This window comes from Ruditapes philippinarum, unplaced genomic scaffold (genome assembly GCF_026571515.1).
Source record: "Ruditapes philippinarum isolate M1 unplaced genomic scaffold, ASM2657151v2 ctg6425_1_1_1_1, whole genome shotgun sequence".
In the NCBI taxonomy this organism is placed as follows: domain Eukaryota; kingdom Metazoa; phylum Mollusca; class Bivalvia; order Venerida; family Veneridae; genus Ruditapes; species Ruditapes philippinarum.
In genome coordinates, this window is record NW_026866954.1 from 25,080 (window position 1) to 47,117 (window position 22,038).

The 22,038-nt window shown below is 33.0% G+C and overlaps 1 protein-coding gene across 7 annotated transcripts in view; it reads left to right on the plus strand.

The window, feature by feature from the left end:
• The window catches only part of LOC132734323 (rho guanine nucleotide exchange factor 7-like), a 62,306-nt gene that overhangs the window by 20,755 nt on the left and 19,513 nt on the right, over positions 1–22,038 (plus strand). For 6 of the 7 annotated variants that reach the window (XM_060721057.1, XM_060721056.1, XM_060721052.1 and 3 more), the window contains exons 3-15: positions 3,405–3,528; positions 7,924–8,004; positions 8,518–8,624; positions 9,744–9,838; positions 10,743–10,838; positions 11,175–11,297; positions 13,712–13,850; positions 14,720–14,779; positions 15,669–15,749; positions 18,556–18,705; positions 19,851–19,932; positions 20,245–20,369; positions 21,374–21,584. In XM_060721057.1, coding sequence (XP_060577040.1) covers positions 3,405–3,528; positions 7,924–8,004; positions 8,518–8,624; positions 9,744–9,838; positions 10,743–10,838; positions 11,175–11,297; positions 13,712–13,850; positions 14,720–14,779; positions 15,669–15,749; positions 18,556–18,705; positions 19,851–19,932; positions 20,245–20,369; positions 21,374–21,584 — 1,474 coding nt within the window. The remainder of the gene's footprint in view (positions 1–3,404; positions 3,529–7,923; positions 8,005–8,517; positions 8,625–9,743; positions 9,839–10,742; positions 10,839–11,174; positions 11,298–13,711; positions 13,851–14,719; positions 14,780–15,668; positions 15,750–18,555; positions 18,706–19,850; positions 19,933–20,244; positions 20,370–21,373; positions 21,585–22,038) is intronic. The other variant, XM_060721054.1, reaches the window with a different exon arrangement.

Genomic DNA, 22,038 nt, shown 5'->3' on the forward strand with positions numbered 1-22,038 from the left:
AATAGTAATAGCAAAATATTTTACGCGTTGACCCTATATTTTTATTGCATAAATATTTTCTTTTATGACTTCACTACGTGTTAAAAAAATCAAAAAGCAAAATTCACCGTGTTGATTTTTTATTATTTCACAATCTTTATTGCGATATCACCGCGATATTTGCATCAAATATGGACGTCAGAACGTGAGGGAAAATAACGTAGAATCGCAGAGTATTAAGCAAATGTTCAAGAAAGACATCGTTTACAAAGACATACATTTACTGAACATTATAAAATTAAAAATGAAGGAAATCGGATGAAAATTGATAATAACAGACCGGTTTATTGATAAAAAAGGCGCAATTTCCCCGCCACCGATAGAGGGCGCTTTGACGTCATAGTAACGCTGTTTATTTATAAAATAATGCTGCGTAAGTAAAGCTTACATATTTATATGTTTGCATACCAAAAATCATCAAGATCTGAGATGTTGTCATATTTCGGTCGGAAAGTAGCGAGCTACCTTAAGTAGGCTGTTCAGTATTCTTTTGGGCATGTTTGTTCACTTGACACATTGGTTCATAATAATTATTATATCTGTTGCAATTCATTCTTCAATGCCATTAATTTTGAGAATTTTGATGGTCACTTAACTCTATGAGAAAAGGTTAGAATGCTAATCATATAACCAGAAAACAGGTCAGTACATGCAGCTATTGAAGTACTGGAAAAAAAACAACAGGAAATTGTTGCACTAAACATTCATTAGTTAACCAGTAAATTGTTTATAACTTGTATTTCAGGGTTATAATTCCGCAAAACTATTGAAAAGGGGCATCTATGGCTGTTAAGGTCATTGACTTCAAACCACTTGCCCATCATTGCTGTGGGTTCAAATCCTGTCAGGGACTTTGGATTCTTTCATGTGAGGAAACTGTCCAGCTACTAGTACTTTACAGAACGTCTATGGTTCTACTCAAGTGCCCCGTTGTTTGTCTGAAATAATGGTCAGAAAGGCACCTAAGGTTTTCCTCCACCAGTAAAGCTTGAATATTGCTATATGACCTATACTGTGTTTGTATGATGTAACCCCACCCCACTAAAAAAAGGCAACAAAACAAATGAACACAAAACACAAACAAAAAACAATAACTGGTAAATATTTTGAATTGAAGAAAAAGAAATTAAGTATTGAATTTACCTGCTTCTTAAATTTGATGGAAAAAAGGAAAAAAGAACTCCATGAATGTCAAGATTTAATTGAGCATCATCTATGTTTGCCAATTTGAAATTCATCAGTAGCACAGTCTATAGAATATAGATAGGAATTTCTTCAAATTTTTAACTTTGGCATCATATCAGAATTGAAAAAAGGCAGTTTTAATTACAGGTAAGGGGTGGGGAGGGGGGAAGTAAATTGTCTCTGGATGATTTAGTATATTTCATTCATTATATTTAATTTTGCACCTGTTGATGTATTAGGACACCTGTACAAACATACTAAATGTTGCAAAAGTTCCAGGAAAAAATACAGAAAATTTGCCGATCTTAATGCAAAAGTTCTAGAAAAATCTACAGAAAATATGCCAATGAATTGATAATTCTTAGGTTTATACAACATGATTTCCACCTTTATGCCAAAGAAGTATGTCAGTTTAAATGAAAATGTTTACAAGAATTGGATTAGATAGACGTACTTGTGTTATGTTACAATTTCACAAATTGAAGACTTTTTGTGAAAATTAATATTTACTTATATATTTAAATAAATAGAAAAAAACATGACAGTTATAAATTGATGCATTGTTTAGACACGCCATAAGCTAGAAATGTTAATTTTGCAATATTTTGGCCATGTGAAAATATCTTATTTTAAGCCAACAGTATAATTATGGTCTGGTCAGACTGTAGTAAGAAAATGGGCTGTGTAATTTTTGTTATGTTATGCTTTTGTTTTATACTGTATTGACCTTTGTAAAAATTTACTTAAAATGATATATTCTAGTAATTAGGGGCATCAAATCTGTACTATGTAAGCCAACCCAGCTGTCAAGCAGTTTACCAGTACTTATTGCCTTCACTTTCGCAAGGAACTGAAACTTCTGTACATGCCAGAGCAGAAGTGCAGTGCAAGGATTTCATGATCAGTCACAATGAAAGTGACCTTTGCCCTTGTCTGGTAATCGAACCCAGGTGTCCCGATTTACAGTGGAATGCTCTACCTATTGAGCTTCCGGACAGTTAGAGGGTATATGGAGGAAATATTGGGAGGTTTTATTCCTCCAACATATGAGAAATGATGAAAAGTTGGAATATTGTAGCCTGTATAGTAGGAAATGAAGGGAAGCAAGAAGATGTGGAAAATTTTTCGAAGATTTTAAATAAGAGGTCTATTACATTAGTTTTTAGTGGTTCATGAACTTGCATGTAAATAAAAAGCCATGAATATTTTGTACATGAAGTTAAGAAATAAAACAACAGATTAGGACACTGTCTGATCACTGATCACTTTGATTTTATGGTTAATTTGGCAAATTTAGTGCCAGATAATTAACTGAAACAGGAAGCAGTGGAGATCTGTGTTTAGCAGACGACAGAAGGTGATGTTTTGAATGAAACAGACGTCATTATTCAGACTGACAAGTTATCTAACATCATCACATTGAGTGCAATTCTCTGCAGGAAATCTTGTCTGTTTGTTATATGTCTAGAAAGTGTAGGAATTTTAACCAAGATGAAATAAGTATGATTTATCTAAGTGAATTAATGGCGAAACTATTTTTGTTTTAAAGGTGAATGAATACCTGTAAAGCGTAGGTCACATGATCTCAGCTGGAATGATAATTGTGTTGTTAGGTTTATAAAGTTTGAGTGTTAAGTGAAATATAATGGTAGAATATTTTGAAGTGTTTCCTGCAATTTTCAATGAACCATAATTATAGTTACTTCTGTCTGAATCATTCTTTTGTTTCATCATTTGAATAAATACGACTTCAAAAACATCTTTTCATTACCTCAGTGAGCTTTTTGGAGTAAACCTGTTACTGCATTTCAAGTGATGATTTATTGATTAATTTTCTAGATATTTTATATGGTATCTTCCATGGGCTAAATATTTCATTGTGAAGTTTTAGGGTTAATTTTGACTAATTCACTGAAGCTGCAGATAGATTTATATATTCTACAGATCTGCAAAGCTTTCTGAAAGTAACATTGACACACTTCTTTTCATAATTCTTATACCAAATTCTTTTTTGCTGCAGTTAGTTACATTATTTGCAAACATAAAATGAAAGATAGTTTATGTTTCGGGCACGAGGAGTTTGCAACTGTCACTATTAAAAAGTGTTCAAGAAAAAGAAAATGGGGGTTATAACCTTTTTCAGCCGTATGATGTCTTTATATAAACATTTTGTTTTTCAGCTCTGTTTCTCGAAGGGTGATATTATAACAGTTACACAGGCTATTGATGGTGGATGGTGGGAGGGAACTTTACATGGTAAAACTGGCTGGTTCCCTAGCAATTATGTACGAGAATTTAAACAAGGTAACACAATCTGTGTTTGTTTTTTATGTTTTATTTCAAATTGCTTAGCCTGCTTGGTCGAGTTACACGAGTGGTTAACAATTAATCACAATACTCCCCTGGCATCAAAGTAATAACCCTGAATATCCACTGGTATATTACCGAACATCTATGGGTCGTGGACTGTAGCTTGCACTTTCCAGTATCAATCAAACCGAGCCTGCAACATTTTCAGTTTTGCCGTGTTGGGCTTTCTTTAGGGATTTTGTTTTTCTCTATTTTACCATACTCTCATACTCTTTACTGGTGTCTAACTTAAAGTTTTTCATCTTGATATCCCTGAAATTGATAATGGACAATTCCAAATATTGGAGCTGGACAAGTCCATTACAGCAATTTTAAGGTTAATTTCCATTCAAATTCCTCGGCTGTGATGACGAGACAGGAAAAACTAGTATATGACTTTGGATAATGTGGATTTTATTGTAATCATTTACGTTATGATGATTTTCTAAAGAAAAGTCTAATGGAAGGTCTCTGTGGTTTTACTTGCGTCCCAGCTGGAATTGAAATTTTGAATTGAAGGTCACGACACCTAAACTCTTCCTGCACAATCTAGTCTTGCAAAATGCTTTATGACCTTGTTTGATTGGTTTAACTTAAAGAATGGAGTTATAAAGCAACAATTTATATAGATTGAAATCTATAAGGAAAAAAAAAACACGACAAGTTGGTTTGAAAGCATTTGATTGAAATTCAATTCTTTTTCAATTCCTCAATAACTTTAAAATCTTGAATGTAATGCTACTTAATAAGGTTCCTGAAATCCTGAAATAATGCATTGATCCTGAAAAAAACATCTCCCCACATCAATAAGGCAAGAAATTCACTATATAACCTTTTATGAGTTATTGTGACCTAAAATTTGCTTCTCTCCTACCTTCCACTCACACAACCTTCCACACTCAACCTCCCTCATCACCTTCTGTTCTATACCAGCCTCCCCAGCCTGTGGTTTTCATATACTGGCCTTTACAAAATTAGGGTAGTAATGGTAGTAAGAACAATTTGAATGTATAATTACATAATAATTATGAAGGAAGGTTTAAATACATAAGTCACATGCAGAGGTGATAATTTGTTAGTTTCATGATTATTTTACCAACATTCCCATGGTAACAAATCATTTTTGTTCATCTAATTCCTGTTAATTACTTAACTAAGTAATTGGGTAACCTTTACAATAAATCTATTTCGCTAAAAAGTGCACATCTATACCTTTAACACAAAAAAAAATATTTGCTTAGATTTTGTACTTAATCTTTAGGGAGATCATTATTTTCAAATCTACAGTGAGTGTATGTTTTACTTCACATCTGTGTGTCTTCTCCCATGCATGGTGTATGTTTTTTCTGTATCTTTCAATTAAGAATTGGCTGTTTTAGTCATCAAATACATATTGTTACAAAAACTAAACTTTCAAATTTTTCCTGTATATCTTAAAGGCCCATTATGGCTCAGAAATGCTGCCATCTTTACTTCTTAAAAACTGTTTATTTTTGGTATCTTATTTCAGTTTCAAAAAAATACTCATTTGCCATATATAATCTAAACAAATTATCTTTTGCTTTCTTTGCTCTATTGACAGTAACTGTTGGTATAATTATAGTGCATTAGTATTTTGTATGGATGTCAAAATACTATTTTGTTTACATTTTGCTACCTATACAACACATAACTTCATGTTCAGCCGTACTTTCTTCTATTGTTAAACATCTTACATGCTCTAAAATCCATTAATAAACAGTATGGATTTCTGAGGCATAATGTGCCTTTAACATTTAATTTAGCCTTTTTCCAAAAACATGAGCATGTTTACTCATCCTACCTTTCTTTTTATGATATATTATGCTTGCACAATATCTTATATTCTGTTTTTTCTCCTGGCTCCAAGCAAACATCTGTTTTACAACATATTTATAGCATATTATAATGTATACTGTGCAGTTTCCCCCACTTGAGCGAATAAATTATTTTTTGTTCTTTAAACCAGAGAGTTACTAGCAGCTGCATGCACTTCCTATATTGTTGTTTTTTGTTTATGCATATTGACTTTTGATAAGAACACACTAGAGTGATTAGTAATTCATTTCTGCTCTATCTTTCAAATTAATATTTATGCTACACTTTTTTTGAATAGATTAGATTTGTTGTTACCTGGAAAGATTTAGTGTTATAGATTACTGTAAATCAGAGCTCTGAGTTCCTACAGTATCAGGGTTTTCATTATTGGTGATATATATTATCAATTGAAATGCTGTCAATTTCAGTTGAAATGCTGTTTAAATCAGTTGAAATGCTGTTAAAATTGTTTGTATTTTAAGCCTGTAGATTAGAATATCTCCCTTGACCCTCGGTTAAATGGTTGTTTTCGTTGGCAAATTAAATGGATTTTTTATGTTGGAAGTATTTAACCATAGTCCATTTCAGTTTTGGCCTACATTAATGTACAGAGGAGCACCTGAGATCTTCCTCCATCAGTAAAAGCTGGAGAGTCGCCTAGTCATTACCTACATATGTGTTGGTGCGATGATAAACCCAACTTAGCTTTTAAATAATAACAAGACAATGAAATGTGATGACCCATCATTTTCAGGGACATATGATAATATTGTATGAATTGATTACTTAGGAATTGAAAATATTTTGGGTTTACCCCAGCTCATCCGGGGGTAACAGACAAACTTCTACAGTTACAGCTTCAAAAATAAGCACAACAGATCACATTATAGATTGACTAGTCTATTGTGGCCAGTAGTGCACCGTGAAGCTATAACGTGAAGCTATAACGGTAAAGTTTGTTTTTACCGGGGCATAAGCTTGGAAAAACCAACATTTGCCGATGTCCGGATAACACCTATTGATATATACTATATGACCTCAATATACGTTTTTTAACTTGACTGTGAAGAAGTAGGAATGCTTTGTTGCTTACTGATTAATTATCATTTCACACAAGCCATAAGGTAAAGTGTAGTATTGTATGTAAAAGTTCCTCTGACTTGAAACTTTTAATGGTGAATGTAGCCATTTCCACTAGAAACACTTGATAATAAATATCCTGTTGTTATGTTCTATTGTAAAAAACACATGTGGTTTAAATATCTCAAAGAATTTTAATTTGTAACACATCATTAAGATGTTTATGCTTTGTTTAAAGTACTTCCTGACATTAAAGGCACTCCACTGAGGTCAAGAGGCATAAAAAATCATAAAATTTGAAAATTTTACAAAATATAGGATAACAAAGGATAACAAAGAAATATACTCAGAATTAAATTGAAAATTGATTTTTTATGCGATTATTAGGCGAATTTTAGAGAAAAGCGTAGCAACACTGTTCATTTTGGGCTATTTTTCACAATAAAAATGATTTTTCTGGCAAAGCAGGATGATGGAATGAGCTGAAAATTTGCACACAAGTAATTGGATAAGCCCTTAATCAATTGGTATGCAAATCTTGGAAATAAATTGTCAGTTCCATCCTGTGAAAAAAAACTCTTTGTAAAGCAAAGAGAATTAGGGGTTCCCAAACAGTTTTTCCCCTCCCTTTTCACCCGAGCGTCGGCGTCAGGGTAACCACTTATGTTAAAGTTTTTGTAATACCTCAAATATTTTCAAAGTCCATTGACATATGATTTTGAAACTTTGCACACTTGTTCACCATCATGACCCCAACCTGTAGACAGGAGGAGGTAACTCTATGAAGCATTTTGACAGAATAATGCCCCTATTTCAACTTATAATTTTACATTTAGGTTTGCATACCACCTCAGATATTTTCATATTCTATTGACATCTGGATTTGAAACAAGTTGAAATTTTATACTCTTCTTTGGGAGCATTAGGACTCTCTCCAAGGCCTATAACTGTAACATGGATTTAAAGAAAAAATTTGCCCTTTTGTTTACTTAGAGAATTTTACATTATCAAGGCTCTTTTACTATTATAATAAAACACTAAGAATAGTCGAGCATTGCTGTCCTACCGACAGCTCTTGTTTAACCTTTCTTGGAATGAAAAGCGAAAAACAAGCATTATTTGTAGCTAAATTATATCCAGTTATAAAAGAACACTATATCTAAAGTTGTTTTACATTGTAAAAGTTGTATTACATTGTAGTTATCTAAGATAACTTGTAAAGTCTTAAGATTCTTTGCATCATATGAAATTAACTCATATTTGAAAAAGAAAAAATTAATCCATAATCCTATGGGTAGTATAAATAAGCGCTATGGCAACAGTATAGTTGACATTAGTGCAGTTTGACCAGAATTGGTATACTACCTGTATGATGAGGCAGGTTGTCATTGTTGCTGTTAATAAGTACTAGAAGGATTTATTATTAAACTTTAGCTTGCTGGCACCAACTGAATGTATGTCCATCCAAACCAGTCCAGACCAATATCAGCCCAACATCAGTGCTTACAGATCATGGTTTGCACAGTTCTTTTTTCAGTTGATTTATTTATTTTGAAAATTTCTTTAAAAATGATGAATGGTTTTACGTCCAGATGGAAAACTGTGGTCAAGTCCATTTTAGATATTTATCATTGTAATGGCTAATTAAGATTGTTTTCATTGATTGTTCAGCACTTATTTTAAGTAATGTCTTGTTTTGAAATATATAAAATTCACACCACATGCTCTACTGTTATATTGCAAGGGGTGAATAATGACATGCTTATATGCCCACCAGCATTGTGCCTGGTAAGCCAGAACATCTGTTCAGCCTGAACAAACCAGAGTTTTGGCAGCTTAATTTTAATTTTGTGGGAGGGAAATCCATCGAAATTCAAATGGACCGTTCCGAATTCAAAAGCAAGATGATTAAAATCAAAAGCAGGGTAAGGCCATTTTTATAAAGTAGGTGAGGTAAGATTAATGGATGTTAATTGATGCGATACAAGCCTAGATCTTGTATTACATGAAGTGTTTGTTTTATTTCAGAATTAACTGGAAGCCTGAAAGGTGGACCAGGAGCTATAGTTACTGTGAATAAAACCCAGGAAGTGCCAAAACACTTTAGGGAAAGCATGCAATACTATCATAATGTGGTAAGTTGAAATTTTAACTTGAAATTTTACGTAAAATTTATTTCAAATGTATAGTATTTTTAATTCTCCGCAGGAAAGTTTCAGGTAATATTCAGGTAATATGATATGATATGTGAATCTGTTTTTGATTAGATACTGTAAAAATCGTGTAGTTGAGGGTTGACCGCAAAACTGTTGTAAGTCCTTCTTTATTTCATATAAATTACTGCAGTTTTGCAGTCAAACATTGTTAAGTGTTATTCAAATGTAGAAATTTGAACAGAATAGCTGGAACTTTATCACCCTTTAACCACCAATATTACAACTGCTTTATTCTTATGTTTTGTGAAACATTGAAAATGAGGGTAATGCTTCGAATAAAAATTCCCTTTTTCAGTCATATTGTTGTAAACATTAGAACAATTTGAAAATGTTTTGTCACATTGGTGCTGTTACAAGTGTAATGATATGGCTATGCCACCAGTGTACAGTCAAGCCAGTCTGCACAGTGCAATTGGCATTGAAGTACAGTATGACCAAACTCTATAACTGAATGCTATTTATAGTTTTAGTATTTAGATATTGAAATTCCTTATGAGAGTGTATGATAAACATTCCTGTGCTTTCTCATTTCTGCCAGAAACTTAACTGATCTTTCCATTTAAGATGTAGTTTATTTATACATGTGTACAGTTTGTTTAGCGAAGCATTGAATTTAGAGGGGTTTCCTTGATTGCTGAGTGGTTGAGGTTTCTGATTCAGAATCCAGTGCCACTAACTTCTGTGGATTTGAATCCTGCTAGTGACTTAGATTATCTTTTGTGAGATAGTTTTGAGAAAGTTAGGTTCTATTCTTTTGTTCATATGCCTGCTCATCCCTCAAATTATGCATAGAGGGGCACTGTCTTGAGGTCTCCACCCACAATGAAATCTGAAAAGTCACCATATGACCTCTAGGTGTGATAGAGGGGCACTGTCTTGAGGTCTCCACCCACAATGAAATCTGAAAAGTCACCATATGACCTCTAGGTGTGATTCAAACTCAATGGCTACAAAAGTATCCTCAACAATAACAACATCAACAATAAAACAATGAATACAGAGATGATAATATGTAAAATTGACGATGATATATTTCAGGTGTTACAGAATGTCATAGAAACAGAGAGGGCTCATGTTGCTGAGATGACTTCAGTTTTACAAAACTATATACGTCCTATCATCACATCAGAAATGTAAGTTTGATTCATGAATTATAATAAATATTTCCTTGTGTAAAAATTGCAAGCTCTTTGCTTGTATTGTACTTACTTGCATAAAATCTGTGCATGCAGGTTTACATTAAGGAAGTAGAAAACTTGCATTAATGGATTAAATCATGTGAGCATCTTTGTTGCCATTTTTGATATGCATGACTCGGGGGGGCTTCATAAAGAAATTATTTACTGCAATGACGGCCCTGGTAGTTTCATAATCAAAACATGAGTGTCAAATGACATTGCACTAGCACATGAACAAGCATTTCAAAACTGGTTTCTTTGTACAAAAAACAAAAAGTGAAATGCTGAATTGCTGAATCAGACATGCATTTTTATGCAAGAATAGTGTTAATGCACATTATTTCCTGCAGAAGCTTGTTTTAAATGCATGCTCATGCTTCTACAGATGTTAATGCATGATAAAGGGGCATTTACCCTCTATTGTTTTCATGTAAGGATGTTTATAAGTTAAAATCAATGTAGGAAATTAACAGATTTTTTAGCACTTTGATTACTTCTATACTTGATGTAAAATTTTAGCTACATATATACCATTGAATGTAACATACAAGTTAAATAAGTCAAGAAAATTTAACAGAAGATTGATGTGGTTTAGTAATACTGTTAGAAGTATGTTAGGAGTGTGTCATACAGATTTGAATTTTGTTTGTTGACACCAGTCATAAAAATTCACTTTGTGAAATATATTTTGTTCAAACAAATATTTCCTATGTATTTAAATGTTTAGAATAATGTACATTTTGAATTTTGACATCATCTACTTTTGCATCGCATCATGAAAAAAAAATCGTAAAATTTATGATATTTGTTACACAGTGTGTGTAGAGGTTCTGTTACTCTTGTGTTTACTGTTTTGCAGCATGAGTTCTTCAGAGTTCTCTGACCTGACAGGCAATCTAGAAGACATCATTACATTCCAGCAAAATTTTCTTGTATCGTTAGAGGAGTGTTCCAAGTAAGTTTCCTATTCATTAGCCGTCAAATTAGATGTTTTTATGTTCGTTATGTCACGGTTATTTGACAGATGTCTTGTTTACATGAGACAATAGGGGGTATAGAAATCTTGTTTGTTTTGTTTTGCCAGGGTTATTTTTAGGGAAGATAATATCAGTATATAGATCATGTAGATTACTGCAAGAAATAACATTGTTAATGCTATTGTTTTGAAAAGTCAGAGAAAAATAAAAGAGAAGTTTCTTTTTGATGTTATAGGAACACATTTATTTGGATATTGAAGGCATGTATTTTAAAGATGACTTTTCATAACTAGTTTTGTATGTTGTAATTGCAGACATCCAGCACATCAACGTAGAGTGGGTGGGGTATTCATGAGGCACGCACCATCATTGAAGGAATTATACACACGTTATTGTGCAAATCATCCCAGGGCAGTTGCAATACTTCAGAAAAATAGGTATGATAACGTATATAAAGAATCATTTCTGAAGTCGATAGGCAAGAACACTTGGGGGGGGGGGGGGTGGCGGGGAAGAGCCCTTGTACTGGGATATTGAATTGAAGACATTTTAACAATTGATTCAAAGGATTTGTCCTGCACACTATTTATTGTGAAGCTTTAGATCTGATTGTTAAACTTTAAAGAATTTTGCGCTATTTATTATGAAGCATATGGATTTAATTGTGTAAACAATATTACTGGAGTAACCAACATTAAAGTCTGATCATATAACACAGCTACAGGCTGGTCTGGCCTCATTTTTAGAGGGTAATGATGTTATTGTCACAGGGTAGTAAAATTGGGAACTAAATTTTATGAAATTTTATAATTGGTTGTGCAGTTTGTCATTATTTTACAGAATACAGATGTATGTTCCAATCAGATTGCAAATATATTCAAAATTATACTATGAAAGGCATTTTGGGTATTTTATGTTGGTTTTTAAATGATTTTGACTGGAGACTATTGGTATTTTAGCATTGAAAAGCCATTATTGAGATAGAAAGCACCAGTCATTTGTAACCCCAACCATTTTGAACTCCCACCTAGAGATGTTGACCTTTACATTTGATATAATGGTGTTATCACTGTGAAAAATATGGTAAAACAAGGGGCCAGTGGCCCCAAAGTGCTCACCTGAGGAAAAGAGTTAGATACTACACTACAAATTAACCTTTTCCCTTATATAAGCGTGTTTCGACGGCTTTTTGCCCCCCCCCTTTTTTGAGGCCTCAAACAGTGAAAAAATGCCCTATTTAGGCCCCAAACACTGTTTTTCGTTTGAGAAATGTTGTTAAAAAAAGTGACCACTTTTTCAGCGCCGTCCCCCATCCAAATATTACACCAGGGGGTTGCCAGAAGGGGGATGTGCCCCCTTCTGTTTTGGGGGTTTGAAGGGGGGCGGAGTCCCCCTCATCGCCAAGAAAATTTTGGACATGTGACAAGCTAAAAATGGCCTCAGGTCAATCTTAGGGTAACTAGTAACCGACGCTGAAAAGCCTTTTACTCTATCTCAATTCATTGAGAAGTTGCAGCACTTTGAAATCAGTTTTGATGGAAAAAACAATGCAAAAAAGTGATTTTTGGCAATTTTGAGACGTCCCCCTGTTGCCATGGTAACAGGAAATTTACCATTGAGCATGCTGTTACAGAGGCTATGGTGTAGTCAACATTTGTGCCAAGTTTCATTAGTATTGAAGCATTTTTCATAGTTTCATAGCAGTTTGAACTTGTTACAGGAGGCTTTTCAATGAAAACGGCCATTTTTCGCAATATGCTCATGGGGTAAAAGGTTAAAAAAACAATTACCCATAGTTTCAGTGTTTTTATGATAACTGAAATTACAATAGATTGCTTTAAAGATTGTTGATCTTGAAATAGCAACATTCTTGATGGAAATTGTGACTTAAATTTTGTAATTATTACAAAACACATACTCTTGTTTGTGGTTTCAAAAGATCCTCATATTTGTCTGTCTAGAATCTGAAACAATGTAAATATTCTGTCTAGATTTTTATCTGTTGAAGTGTCTTGTTTAACTTCAGACAGACAATTCATTTCAAGGATATGTGAGATTTCCTGAAGTATAGAGATAAAGTGTAAAGAAAATATTAATTGTGCTAAAGAAATGTTGCATGAATCATTTGCATGTAGGATGTGAATTTTCACACACGCAAAAAAAAAAAAGTAAAAAAATGTATCTAGAGATATGTAAAGAAAGAATACATGTATATATATCAGGCAAAGCTAATATTTCATGCTGTGCTGAGATGTAATGTTTACTGAAAATATAACAAGAAGAAATTATGAGTCATGTGCAAAATTTACGTTTTTTACATTATTGAACAAAAATCTTAGGTAATCATTAAAATTTTCCTGTCATGGTTTGTTTAGAATTTGAGGCAGTCAAATTGGTTTTATCACATACAACAAACGAAGAGTACTTTCTTAGTTTTGTCAGCAGCCCAAAAAACACTTTAGACAGTCATTAATGTCCACATCAGCCTCACAGAGCCAACCCTAATAATATTTTTTATGATTCTGATACTTAATGAAATAGAAATAATGAATTTAATTAAAAAATAAAATTTGACCACAGGCATGACAAAACGACCCATAATGTCAATTTAAAAATGATGTCAAAAGACACTTAAAATGTGGTTAACGTTGAAATTAAAATTCTAAATTACCCTTCACATGTTGAAGATAAGGATATTAATAGGAAACGAGAAACAGATTTACATAGTTTTGTATTGGTTCAAGAGTTTAAAAATAAAAATCTAATGAAAGGATAATATGTTAACTAAAAAGGAATTACATTAAGGGTTGTTTTCTCATGCAGGCGACCGTATTTTATTTTATTTTTTCAGGGAGGAGTTGAGTAAGCTAATGGAGAAATTAGGGGCCACACCACCAGGGTCAATGACCCTGACCACAATGTTGTCCAAACCCTTCACAAGATTAGATAAATATCCTAGTCTACTGAAAGAATTAGAAAGACATATAGAGGTAATGTTCTTATTCTATGTAAAAGTTCTATTTTGAGAATAAAAAGGTTCTATTTATAGATAAAAATTCTATTAATAGTACAAAAAGTTCTATTTATAGAATAAAAAGTTCTATTTATAGAATAATTTTATAATTGAGAGGGATATGAGTAGTTTTAACTGGTAAATTTGTTATGCATGACAATGGTAAGCATGGTCATATGTTATTACAACTTTGCAGTTTAAAAATTAATTACCAACAAAAAACTTTCTTTTATAAATTTGTAAATGTGTACAAAAACTATTTGTTATTTAGAAATAATATATCTGAGACTGTGATCATATTGCTCAATAACATCACTTTTTGCAGTTCGGATGCGGGGAATTATATCACGAGGGTGTAGCGCATCCGAACGACAAACAGTGATTTTATCAAGCAATAAAATCACTGATTTGGATATATTATTTCGATTCTAACACAACATCAACATAAAAATGCTGCCTTTCCTGATATTAAGCAAAATTGCGCCTGATTTGTTTCGTACTTATTGTCATTGCGTTATGTTTTTAGTGGTTACGTCACATGTAAACTGATTACGTCAAATGTCTAAATATAGAACGTCAACAGTGATTTTGTTGCATAAAAACACACACTTTCGGTTCTTCTACGTTCAATAGGGAAAAATGCAGGTAGTGTTAGAATAAGTACTGAAAGGACTGTTACTATAAAAGTAGGAAGTCTTAAGTGGTGTATACAACATCAACAGTTAGCTGTTATAACAGGAAACATTTATGGTGCTTCAACAACAACAACACCAATTGGATATAACATACTGATCTGCTTATAATTAAAATGGTATATATGTTTTATATGTATTGTTTATATTTTAGGAAAGTCATGTAGACAGAGGGGATACACAGAGGGCTATAGCTGTATACAGAGATATTGCAGTAAGTATCTGATAAGCCCTATATTATTATCATTCATTGTAAGTTTATTCTTACTTTTTAAATGCTTTGCAGGTTCCCCCCCCCCCCACACACACACACTTATTGGCCTGCTTGTGTCTGAAAAAATGTACAGAAAGGCACTTAAGGTCTCCTCCATTGGTATTGTCCTATGTCTGTGTATAATATTGTCAGTTTACTAATATTAAACTTAATAATCTATATTTTATCTTACATTATTGGTTCTTTATTTGCTTTTTTTAACAATTTGGATCTATTAAGTCTCATCTTCGTGCTGTCTGTTATTATACCACAATCATGTTGTATTAAAATCTGTAAACAAGACATTGTTTAAGATTTCACATCTTCTATGATTCAAAAATGATAATTGAATTGGTTGCAATGGCCAAGGGATTAAAGTGTTTGCCTCTGAAATACAAGGACTGTAAGTTTGTAGCATTCTTTAGCCACAACCATGTTTCCTTGTGGCAGCATGGTCAAGAGGTTAAAGTGTCAGGCTAGTAAACATAGTCTGAACAAGGTTCTGGAGCAAGAAACTTTACACTCATTGCTTAGTAATTGTTGGTTCCAAGAATAAATTGGAGATTGTGGAAGTGGTCTATAATCATATAGCATCCTACACAATAAAAAAGTACATATAAACTGATATGACACAAGTACTGTATAATCTAAGAAAATTTGATAAAATTATAGGTTTCCTCACTTTTAAGCTAAATTAAAGTATAAATGTTTAAACTGAACTTTATATTTACACTGACAGTATACTAGGATAGTCACATGTATCATGTTCTAAAATTAGATATTTAATCTCCATAGAGACCATTAAGTTTAATTGGTCATTAAGAAAAAAGAGATATTTTTTCCTTTGTAGAATCACTGTATGGAGATAAGAAAATTAAAGGAAATGGAGCATGAAATTATATCCAGCACAATTAAAGGTTGGGAAGGGGAGGTAAGAACTTATGATACATGTTAATCATTTTGTAAGAGTTGTCTGGATTAGATGACTGAAAGGCTTTGTCATCACTATTGGTTGTATATGTCTTATGATTTTGTCTAGAAGGATTGGGAAAAGCCCCAATTTCATCATAAGGTAGAGTTTGAATTTTTAGCTCACCTGTCACAAAGTGACAGGGTGAGCTTTTGTGATCGCTTTTCGTCCGGCGTCCAGCGTCCGTTAACTTTGACTTTAAATGACATCTCCTCATAAACCACTAAGCCAATTTCATTCAAACTTCACAGGAATGTTTCTTTGGTGGTCACCTTTGAAAATTTTTCAAAGAATTTAATTCCATGCAGAACTCTGGTTGCCATGGCAACCAAAAGAAAAAAACTTTAAATATCTTCTTCTATAAAACCCAAAGAGCTAGAGCTTAGATATTTGGCATGAAACATCTTCTAGTGAGTGTCTACTAAGTTTGTTCAAATAAAAGCCCTGGGATCAATATTGGCCCTGCCCCAGGGGGTCATTGATTTTCCCTATACGCATATACTAAACACTTAAAAAATCTTCTTTTAAAGAACCTAAAGAGCTAGAGCTAAGATATTTAGCATGAAACATCTTCTAATGGGTGTCAACCAAGTTTGTTCAAAAAAAAGCCCTGGGGTCAAAATTGGCCCCGCCCCAGGGGGTCATTGATTTTCCCTATATGCATATAGTAAAAACTTAAAAAATCTTCTTTTAAAGAACCCAAAGAGCTAGAGCTAAGATATTTAGCATGAAACATATTCTAATGGATGTCTACCAAGTTTGTTCTAATAAGAGCCCTGGGGTCAAAATTGGCCCCGCCCCTGGGGTCATTTTTCCTTAAAAACCCGAATAGCTAGAGTTTAGATATTAAGCCTGAAACATTTTCTAGTAAGTGTCTACAAAGATTGTTCAAATAAAAGCCCTAGGGTTTAAACTGGCCCCGCTCCGGGGGCCTATATACAGGTGAGCGACTTCAGGGCCATCATGGCCCTCTTGTTTAGTTGTAGTTAACAAATGGCATAGCTCATGAATGATTTAATTTGTATAAATGACAATATCTAATTTGTCTCTACCTTCATAATTTATGATTAAGAAATGCTTATTACAGAAGTCAGTGGCTCTACACACATGTCTATTTATTTCTTACCAATCACACAGGACTTTCTTCAAATTACATTGGTCCCAGTCTTACACCTTCCATGTAAGCCAAGTTGTATGCTTTAAATGACATCATGTTGACGTGCATTTTATAGAATGGATTGTGTGCTTAGAATAGGGTCAATTTACTATTAGGAATGAAGATGTTAATTCCTTAGCTACTATTAAGAAAGAAGGACTACTTGAAAATAATATTTTTCGTATTTTCTTTACGAAATGTGATTTATTTGTAATATGTAAGAAAAAAAAGGATTAAACACTGGCTGTCGTCATAGAAAGGAATATCTATCTCTCACATAACTGTTTAGTTGAAACTTGTCAGAGCCTTGTTACAGATGTAAACAGTTACAAGTGCTAAAGAAGCAAGGAATTTAACTGTATTTTTCCACTTTTGTGATTTTCTGCTTTATGTTTAATCACTTAGAATACTTGAGAATGGTTTCCTTCTCACACCTCTTGTGAGGGTTTTCACTGTTTTATTTATTTTTAATTTCAATCTAGTTTTGCTTGATTTGTAATTTCTATTTATTATGCCCCCACAGTGTGGGAGCATATAGCGTTGCACTTGTCCATCCATCCGTCCGTACGTCCCGAAATCTTGTGAACGCAACTCCTCTTAAACCGGATGGCAGATTTTGCTTAAACTTACAGGGATGAACAACCTTAATGTGTAGATGGTAGTAAAGGAAGGAATTTTTGCTGCGACCAAATTTAACAGAGTTATGGCCCTTTGTTGATTTTTTCACTATATTCTATGTAGAAATTTTGTGAACGCAACTCCTCTTAAACCGGATGGCAGATTTTGCTTAAACTTACAGGGATGAACAACCTTAATGTTTAGATTGTAGTAAAGGAAGGAATTTTCGCTGCGACCAAATTTAACAGAATTATGGCCCTTTGTTGATTTTTTCACTATATACTATGTTGAAATTTTGTGAACGCAACCCCTCTTAAACCGGACGGCAGATTTTGCTCAAAACTTCCAGGGATTAACAACCTTAATGTGTAGATGGTAGTTAAGGAAGGAACTTTCGCTGCGACCAAATTTAACAGAATTATGGCCCTTTGTTGATTTTTTCACTATATACTATGTTGAAAATTTTGTGAACGCAACTCCTCTTAAACCGGACGGCAGATTTTGCTTAAACTTCCAGGGATTAACAACCTTAATGTGTAGATGGTAGTTAAGGAAGGAACTTTCGCTGCGACCAAATTTAACAGAATTATGGCCCTTTGTTGATTTTTTCACTATATACTATGTAGAAATTTTGTGAACGCAACTCCTCTTAAACCGGATGGCAGATTTTGCGTAAATTTTCAGGGATGAACAACCTTAATGTGTAGATGGTAGTTAAGGAAGGAATTTTTGCTGCGACCAAATTTAACAGAATTATTGCCCTTTGTTGATTTTTAGTTTTCAACTTGTGGCACATGTAGTCCAAAAAATATTTGACCTAGAGTCATAAGATTGACAGAACAGTGGCGTGTCGGGGCATCTGTGTCCTATGGACACATTTCTAGTTTCACTCTGTACTGCTGATAATATTCAGGTCACCTGATTTGTCATTAATGCTTAGATATATGCATTGCCTAATTTTTCCACAGTTTATATGTTATCTGTTTATTTCAGGAAATCTTACATCTCGGTGAAGTGAATCATCTGTCTCAAGTAAAAATAGAAACATCAACTGGCGAGAAACTGGATAGAATATTTATATTGTTCCCTAATGTTTTACTGATGTTATCAAGTAGTCCTAGACTAAGTGGCTACCAGTATGAGGTATGAGAGAATATGTTCTCGTTTTCTTGACCAGTTTTTAATAGTCATGCTTGATTTATTAACTTGGAGTCCTGGAATATGTTCTCTTTTACTTGACCAGTTTCTTTTTTTAAGGAACGCTTGATTTAATTACCTGGAGTCCTGCAATATGTTTCTAATTTGAAAATTTGTGCATTTGCCTTTAATTAGTTTATTCATATTCTGAACTATGTTTTCCATAGCAGAAGCCATTTTCTTTTCAATTTTCAGGAAATAAAAATGTAGGCTACAATTTATGCTAATTTTTTTTTTGTTCATTTTACCACTGCCTAGCAATACCAGGTTTTCTGGAACATGTTCTTTATTTATCTTATTTAAATTTCTGTACTTTTGCCCTTCGTGTGATATTTTCCAGTTTTTTTGCTTCTCTTCAAGTAAAGCTGTCAGATTTAAATTGATAAAAATCTCACAAGTGTTTTATATGAATTTATAGAAACCACTGACTGTGCTTAAAGTTAATTGAAAAATATATGAAATGTTATCTTTTAAACTGTTCAGAGCCAACTTGCTTGAGAAATTTGTTTCATATTTTTCTTTCTGCAAAATTTTGATGGAAACTATTCTTTCAGGGATAACATTGTAATTGAGTAAATTTTGATAGAGAGTAATTAATTTATGGGGATTCTTATTTGATACAATGCTTGTATTGTACTGTCAGTTTTTTGGTGCTTTTTGTGTATAATTTTGTTCATTTTAAGGAGTTTGTTTCTGAATATTACAAGTGCAATACCACTTATGCTTATTAGCTTTATTGAATTCACCAGAATAATTGATTGAATGAAAATAAACTTATGTTTACTCCTAGGGGAAGTTACCAAAATTTGGTGTTATATCCTGTAAATGTATTATCTAATCAATGGGAAGTTACCACCTAATGGTAAAATATTTAAGTTGCTTTTTACCTTTAGGGGAAGTTACCAATAAGTGGCACTATAAGAGGATTATATCTTTTTGTGTCAATGTGTGGATATTAATGTATAGGTGTATACATATTTATGGATGTCAATGTATGGGGTGTCAGTGTATGGATAAATACATTGGAATGTTTAATATTTTTATGGAGTACATGTATATAAAAACTACATACAGTTGTATTTTATTTTCAGGGGAAATTACCACTAAGTGGTATGAAAGTCAGTTTATGTGAAGCTGATGAAGCAGAAGATATTCATCAGTTTGAAATATCAGGTAAGTCGTAAGTTATATTGTCAAATTTCTATATCATTTTGTAAAAAAAATTTCTGTGAAATACTTAACTATGGTAACTATTGGTATACAAAGCCAGTCTTAATCACAGACTTGCTAGATTTAAGGTATTGGTCTTGCATTGTTGTGAAATTAGCAGAGCATGTTGTTTAAGGGGATTCATTATCAAGATACTTAACCTGCATGAAGAGCTTATTAAAGGTTTATGTACTGTTTGGGCAATAGTTACACACATTAGGCACAAAACAATATTTTGCTTACTGTTATTAGTCAAAAGTTACAATATTTTTATAGGTCCAATGATAGAGAAAATGTTAGTCACATGTGGAACAAAAGCAGAGGTAAACTCATGGATGGATGCCTTGAAGAACCATGTTGTTCCCAACCAGTCTACACAATCTAAACCAGTCAGTATACAAGTAAGTATTGACAAACCTGTGTATAAACAATCGTTAATTGTCATTATCCAAGTTAATGTTCTTTTAAACCATTTATTTTACCGGGGATTTCCATCATTATCTGTCATTTGATAATTTAAAGTTTTGAGTTATGTTTAAACTACAAACTAAGACGTGTGTAATGATTGAGGACTAAAATATCGTATAGGACTTCTAAAACCAAGTGGTCAAAGACGTTGACATAGAATCAAGTTTTGAGTCCTACTACTGCTGTGATCAGTCTGTCCTTAACTTACAGACTGCCCTTGATGTTTTCCTCCATCAGTAAAGCTCGAAAATAGCCATTTTGTAAGCTGCAACAAAGTTTAGATACTTTAAAGGGAGACACCGGCAAAATTTTCATTTCTTAGTTTTGAGTTTTTCAGTCATTATTCTGTAAATAACCTCAAAATGAATACATTTGACAGTCAAAGGAAATAAACTTTTCTCCATATAAAGAATAAAATGGCAGTTTCCTAACTTGACCCATGTGGGTCAGGTTAGAGCGCAAGGATTTCACAATAGTTGTCAAAGTGAACTCTGGAAATGTTAAAGAACATTTCAAATGAATGACTTAGACTTGTTTCAATCATACAATATCCATAATATCTGTTATTGTAACTTCAAGGGTTTGTTCAAGTCATATGACTTGTTTTAAAACTACTTGGTGATTCTATTCGGGTCTAAATTTTGTTCAACATATATAGATATATTTATGCTTCAAACCCAAAATATTTAGAATTTAAACAGAAATGCATGCTGAAACTTCAAGAAATGTCATTTTAGCGTGATTTCAGTACATAAGATCATTTTGATATTTTTGTCATTATTTTGCCTAAATATCCCTTTAATAATGGACAGAACATTTTGATCAATGTCTTACAAATATCTAAATTACAGATTATAACAGTAGTAAAACTTTAAGTCTTATATTTTATTAAGGGAACATTTATTTAGATTTTATTTAGGTACATGTATATTTTTAGGTGTCAACATCACAGCCTAGTATAAGCACCTTAACACCCGCCAAAACTGCCAAAGTTAGCGTGACTCATGCCATTACGAGTCTAACGATGAGTAAAACATGGTCAATGTCCTGCTTACGGCCGTCCCCACCCCTCCGACCACCTTTATTATATAGAGAAGATGGAATGAGGAGTCCCAGAGCAGGACGAAAGCTCGGGCGGAGAAAACCAGGTAAGAAAAATTATTGCTTCAAACATTGTCGCTATTATAACGTTTTGTCATTAATGATAGTTTGTGGTGATATTAAACTTTTTGGCTTCACATATATAGAGGTGAGGTGAATCTTTATTTAGTCACAATATATGAACAGGACAGGGCATTAATCGCCCATTGCATAATTTTTTTGAGTATCGGAGACACCTAAAGGATGAAGTATTTTTTCTTTCACAAACTTAATTTTGTAAACATTCAGAGTATAAATTTCTTAACACCCTATGTTAATTATGTTTTGTCAAATCATTAATGCTGCAGACGTAAATTAGATTTGATTCAAAGATATTTATTAACTTTAATTGATAAAATAAGAAAATTTTGATATTGGAATATTTAAGAATCCAAAATAATTAGGTCATTTTTAAAAGCAGCATGCCTCCAGATTCCTACTGATTTTCATGAAATTTTGAAA